This window comes from Arachis ipaensis, chromosome B07, assembly GCF_000816755.2.
Source record: "Arachis ipaensis cultivar K30076 chromosome B07, Araip1.1, whole genome shotgun sequence".
Classification (NCBI taxonomy): domain Eukaryota; kingdom Viridiplantae; phylum Streptophyta; class Magnoliopsida; order Fabales; family Fabaceae; genus Arachis; species Arachis ipaensis.
Genome location: NC_029791.2, coordinates 13172272 through 13179094, shown reverse-complemented (window position 1 = coordinate 13179094; position 6823 = coordinate 13172272). Strand labels below are relative to the sequence as shown.

The window sequence follows — 6823 nt, the reverse complement described above, 5'->3', positions numbered from 1 at the left end:
ATATATATATATATATATATATATACTAACACTTAGCCTTTTTCACATAAACTGAAATTCATAATGTAAATTTCTCACCTAGCTTAAGACAGAAAATTAAATTTTAAGTGTAATACATGAGAAAAGAGATGATGCTCTGTGCTTCTACAATACTTCCTTATTTGCTGAAATTTTGCTCCCCCTCTTATAAATTTGAATTCAAGCTGAAATCTTATATATATATATACACAGAGGACACATTTTTTGACAACTTCCTCTTCTAGAATCTTTCTCATATGCTCGGAGAATAATTAACTTCTTTGGTGGATCAAATGTAATAAAATGCTTACTACTGCGAAAATGAATAATCCAAACTGGAGCTTCATGATACATATTTTGTTAAAACATAAATACTCACTCACAGTTCCATCATATATACTTCCAACCAAATCCAGTTTTTCAACATACCAATTACAGTAACCTGAACCCACTTCATCTTCTCTACCATGACATTCATTTTTCATACATTATATTATCATCATGATAGTTTATTCATACTGAATTTCATCTACCCATTTTTTAATTGTAACTAACAAGTCATGCTGGTTGTTTATGGAACCTTCTTGAAAGAACTGAAATTTGGACCAGGTGATGGGAAGCTTCATTATTATCTTTACAACTATCGGATAAGGAATGGGTTGAAGCCATCAGAACTTGGCCTTGTGCTTCTGTAGCTTAAAGTTTTCAGAAAATTTATTGCAATTTATGGATTTTGAATTGCAATGGTTTTGCTGATAGACTTTGTATCGTGGTTGCACATGATGCTAGACTTCAAATTTTATACTTATGTCTTTGTGAGCGGCAGGGACCTATTTGCTTCAGTTCATGCCTCTCATCTCCATCTATATTTGTTTTCCTGCCTTTGCTCAACTGATTTATTTTCTTTTTTACTTTCCAATTGTCATGACAGGTTTATTGTCTTAGTTGGCTATGAATATTTCAATAACAGATTAAATATGCTTTAGGTGTATGCAAATATTTCTTGTGTTTTACATCAAGTCTCATTAGTTTTGATAATTATCTTCTAAATTCAACAGACATTTTAGAGTGAAAAAACAATGAAACTCAAAAGCTTGGAATTGGAAGTTCAAGGCAGCTCGAAAAGCTGTTACTGAAACAATTTGGAATATCTTCACATAAGTATCCTGCAGCACATATATTACAGCCCTGTTAAGAAGAATTAAGAAAATGAAAATACAAACGAACATAAATATAAGTATTTTCATGTATTTATGACAGAAAACTAAATAAGAGGATGAAGCTTTCTTTATGTATTCATAAAGTTCTGTTTCAGTTTGCACTCAAAAGATTTCTCACAAACACAAAGGATAAGTATATAGTACTATGCTGTAACACAGAAAATTGAATAGAAACGCTATAATGCAACTAACCTATAGCAGCCATAACAGAATTACCTAACTCGGCCTAATCATTCCTTATTACTAAAATGCAAAAGTACCTGCTACCACAATATTTGCCATATGCACTTCATATTTTTAACATAGTAATTGTTGTTACCATAGACTGCATCAATGTAGCAATTGAAGCCATGTCAACCAATTTTTCCAACCAGTTTCCGCAATTACTTTTATATCCGCCAATTTTTCAGTAATCCACAAAATGCAGTCATTACAAGCCATATATACTCAATTATTATTATTATTTTAATATTATTATTATTTTTTAGCTGTATTTTTTTAAGAGACATGATTCTCCTCCTAAAACCAACGGTCAATTAAAAAGGGAAAAATATGAGTTACTCAAAACGACCATGTGTTGTTCAAAAACTCTAATTTCAGTGGCAATTGATGTCTCTGCTATCATCAACCGTGGAGTATATATGATTTTGATCCTTTGTGCATAAATCTTTCACCTATCGACAAACACAATTGTTTAGCTTCACCTATTGTTGTTCAAAAAACTCTAATATCAGATTTTATTGAGTTTAAATTACATTCAAACCCTTGAATTTGTTCCCCAGTTAACTATTGTTAGTTGAATGATGGAATTAATCATTTTCTTTTCACCTAAGTTCACAGGGTTTACCAAGATGCATGAGATGGCAAAAATCAGAGTCAGCATGAACGCCCAGTTAAAATACATATATATATATAAAAGGAAAAAAAGAAGGGGCATGGTAAATGGCCCTCTCTCATTGTTAGTTTTTATGAACAATTCCTGCATTCCGAATCTTCAAGAGGATTAATTTAAAACAAACCATTTACATGATGGAAAAAATTAGCCACTTTTTTTTTTTCTTTCATAAAATCACCAAAATCATATTTTGTTCTTGTCTACCACATATTGTAATCAATATTTTCCATTCTTCAAAAAAAAAAGAAAAGTAACAGGAACAAAAACAGGTTTCCACAATTGCAATAATAACAAACTATAAGAGCAATGATAATAGAAGATGCAGTTCACTTAATTGGCCAAAAAAACGAATCAAATTCTGTTTTCTTTTCCATTGTTCTACAAAGATACACTATCTCTATGAAATCAATTTTAAATCTGAGATTTGATTATCTTTTTTTTTTTATCTTCTCACTATTTCATTTAATTTATCTTATTTATAATCTTTTGAAATCTTGAAATTAACTTATCTTTTCTTAAATCAGAAGATACTGATTGATTGAAAGATTTAATTTTAATCTGTCAAACAAATTAACATACTATAACAAGAGGTGCTTGATTGAATGAAGTATACACATTAACGTTACTTTCCAAACTTGTGCCAAACTCACGTTCTCTTCAATCTTCATTGCTAAAGAAAAGAATGGAAACGCATAAAGCCAAACTACGCTGCCAATGGTTACAATGCAAACCACGATCTTCATCCAACAAGAGGAATTCTGATGATTCTACAGTTGAGGTGCCCTTCTCAAGCAAGAGGAAGGCAAGAACGGCAGCAAACGCCTTTGGTTACTGTCTTGAAGGGGCTAACGAGGAGGAGGACAAGAGGATGATTATCAAGGAAACAAAAACAGACTGTTCTATTCAAAATAAACAGTTTGATTTCAACGATAATGAACTTGAAGTTGTTAATATTCTGTTTAACCTCCCCGGGAACTTCTTAGAGAGAGTTAATTTAGAGACTTCAAGTAGTGCTGCAAATTCAAGCCCCAGTGCCGACCAAGAACAGGTTTCAAAGGAGTCTTCCAAGAAACCAGTCAACCAAGAAAGAAACAGCCCCAGTGCCGATCAAGAACGGGTTTCGAACAAGAATTCCAAGAAGACCGTTAGCTCAATGGATTCTTGGTCCAAGAGAGAATCAAAGAAACCAGTCAACCAAAACCAAGAACCCTCTGAACTGCCACAAAATTTCAAGAACTTGATAAGTGATATGGGTGGCAGCAGGATCACTCTGCTCATTCAAAAAACTCTATATCTTTCTGATTTGAATCCGCAACAAAACCGGCTTTCGATACCGTCACAGCAGGTCAAGGACAAAGATTTCTTGCTTCCCACGGAACTAGAAATTCTGGAGGAGAAAAAGGGAATAAAGGTGAAATTGATCCAACCCTCGCTGGAAATCACTGAGTTGACTTTGATTAAGTGGTTCATGCACAAGGGACCAGAGTCAGAGAAAGTTAGCATATCCTATATTCTGAGATCAAATTGGGTCAAAGTTGCAGAGGCTAACAATTTAGAAAAGGATGATGTTGTTCAAGTTTGGTCATTCCGAGTTGACGAGAAATTATGCATGGCAATTGTCAAGCTTTGGTTTATTGTTTAATTCTGTTTTTCTTTTATCATTTTTAGCCTAATTTGCTAATTGCGGGAACTATGTGAGATAGATCCCAAATGAACTTTGTTAGTTTTTTCTTCTTTTTGTCTGTTGTCTGTGATAAAATTATCTTAATTACAGTTGGAAGAATCAATGACATGTTTTGAATACCCTGGTCTCAAGAAAGCACATATTGTGACAGTGAAAAAGCTTTTTTCATATTATTATGAATCAACATATTTGTCTCATCAAATGGTGTACAACTGTACAACTCTGGTGTAGTTCAGAAATTGAAGGTCTTGCATGGTTTTTACTTTTGTAGGCTATTTAGCATTATATATTTTCAAGTAAATGTCCGTTTAGGTCCCTAAACATTTGTTTTAAAGATGAAGTATATTTTCACCATTCGAAAATCCCTTAACTAGTTTCTAATTGATAATTGGTCTAAATAGTTCTTATTACTAGTCTTATTACAGAAACTGCTTAAATCAATAATAGGAATCGCTTAGACCAATTATTTAAAAAGTTAGAAATTAATTAAAAATTTTCGAATTGTAAAAAAACACTGTCTTTTGAACAAATGGTAAATTGAGAGGATATTTATTCTGTTTCCTCTTAGGGTTAACCACCAAAAAGGCCCCCGAATTATTTAAACACCGACAAAAATACACTCAAATTTTACTATCGACAAAAATGTCTTCAAATAATTTAAAAACATAATAACAATACTTAACAGTAAATATATATTTTCAAAAAATACCTTAGAGATTGAATTTTGATACAATTTTTTGCAAGTATGATTATAAAAATAAGATATTATTATATATAAAAATTGGTGATTTTTCGTTAAGTATATATATTTTTTGTCAATAAATAATACTTTAAAAAATCACAAAAAAATATATACTTAGAAAAAATTACCAAATTTTAAGAATAATAATATCTCATTTTTTTAATTATACTTGTAAAAAATCACATCAAAATTCAATCTCTAAGGCATTTTTTGAAAATATATATTTATTGTTGGGTATTGTTGTTGTGTTTTTAAATTATTTAAAGGCATTTTTATCGATAATAAAATTCGAGTATATTTTTGTCAGCATTTGAATAATTCGAGAGCATTTTTGGTGATTAACTCTTCTCTTTAATTTGTCCACTTAATAATATTTTATACTATTTAAAGAATTTCATTTTTGTTGTTAGTTGGTAGATGATAAGCATAGAATTCATTATATATAATGTGACTTGCAATTTTAAATTTTTGAATTTCTTCTGTTCTTTTATCTATTTAAAAAGAGTGCCCTAATATTTTCTTTTTGGGTGGACTAATATATAGAGATGATGTATTGGCTATTTGATTATTTCTATGCTTTTATACTTAAGTTGAGAAGCTTGTTGAGAAATCAAAGTTTTGAACTCAAGATTTATTTTGTATTTGAGTACTAATGTGTAAAATAATTATAAAAAAAATATATATGTCACTAATTACTGTTTAATTTGTCTTGTAATAAAAATTGCATACTAAAAAGGACTAAAATTTTATATTGTGCAGTGATAAAGATAAAGTCAGAAAAATAATTTTTTTTTTAATTTGATAAGGCTATCGCCACGCTTTAAAAACGTGGCCGTATCTCTCTATCGCCACATTTTGAAAGCACGGCTGTATCTCTCACATACGGCCACGCTTTTTAAGCGTGGCAATCTGCAAAAGTGTGGCAAAAAATAAAACATGGCGATAGGTCACCAAAAGCATAGCGATAGAACAATTGCCACGCTAGCAGATGTGACCCTTTAAAAAATGCATCAGTAGTTTAAAAAGTATGGCGAAAAATTATCGCCACACTTTTTTCATCTTTTTGCCATGCTTTAAAAGCATGACAATAGAACTGTTTTCTTGTAGTGGCAATGCATCAACCGTGTCAGTTTTATTTGTTGTTTGAGAAGTAGCAAAAAATGTAGCATAATGTCCATGTAGTTAATGATGACAAATATATTTGACAAGTATATATTTTATGTAGCTTTGCTGAATATATATATATATATCCCAGCTAGCATAGTTATCAAATCCAGATCGGATCGGTTGGTTCAATTAAAAAATCGGTGAATCGAATTTTAAATTGGTTCGAGTTAACATTTTAATCGGATAAATAAACGAACTGATTAAATTCAATAAATTTGGTTAAATCCAATTTAAACCGAGACTCAAACTGGACCGGTTGACCCGCTGATGTCAGCATCACTCAATTTCAAAAATTGAGAATATATATTAGGCGCTGCTGGGGTTCGAACTTGAATGCAAAAGATTTAAAATAATAAATAAACAAAATATTTTTATATTGTTATATCTAAACATTATTAATAAATAAAAAATATTTTTATTAAATTACTTTTATTTTTAATAGATAAAAAAAATTTACATCACAACATTAAATTACTTTTATTTAAAAAAAACACCAAATTTTTATATGAATCCATTGTTTGATTAATTTATTATTTCCAATGCGTACCATACACGTTTTACAAGTTACACTTTACACTAAGAATATCTTTTCTTAGTATGTCTATGATTAGGTTGCATTCCTGGGAGCATCAACTACTCAAGTGCTCTTTAGCATTATCATTTTAAGATTAAGATTAATCAATGCTAGGTAAAACGATGGCTACGACTTCTGCAAATTACTGACAATATTCCATAAAAATACTATAGTAGGAACATTTTAATTGGAAAAAAAAACATAAAATGCTTGGTAAAAATCAAAGAGACATTTTTTCATCCCTATGATAATAATAAATCAGAGTCAATATTTGAAAACACGTTATTCAACTGCGCATTTTCGCATAAAGTTTGTATTACAAGAGTTTATCTCGTAAACTTTAAGGAAGTTTTCTAAGTTTGTTTTAGCCATATTACGCCTTACTTATAACATCGGGTACACAAAAATTAAGCACTAATCAACCACCATGTATAAAAATACATATTCAACATCTCTTAATTTTTTAATTAAATAAACAAATTTGATTATTTGTCTATTATAAATTTAATTATTTTACTATGAC

The 6823-nt window shown here is 30.2% G+C and overlaps 1 protein-coding gene across 1 annotated transcript; it reads left to right on the top strand.

The window, feature by feature from the left end:
- On the top strand, positions 2816–3775 carry LOC107606741 (B3 domain-containing protein At3g25182-like). Its single transcript, XM_016308770.1, has one exon. It carries the CDS (start codon positions 2816–2818, stop codon positions 3773–3775), a length of 960 nt encoding a protein of 319 aa, XP_016164256.1.

Excerpts from the sequence above, each read along its gene's own strand:
- LOC107606741 (XM_016308770.1), top strand. The coding sequence starts at position 2,816 with ATGGAAACGCATAAAGCCAAACTACGCTGCCAATGGTTACAATGCAAA.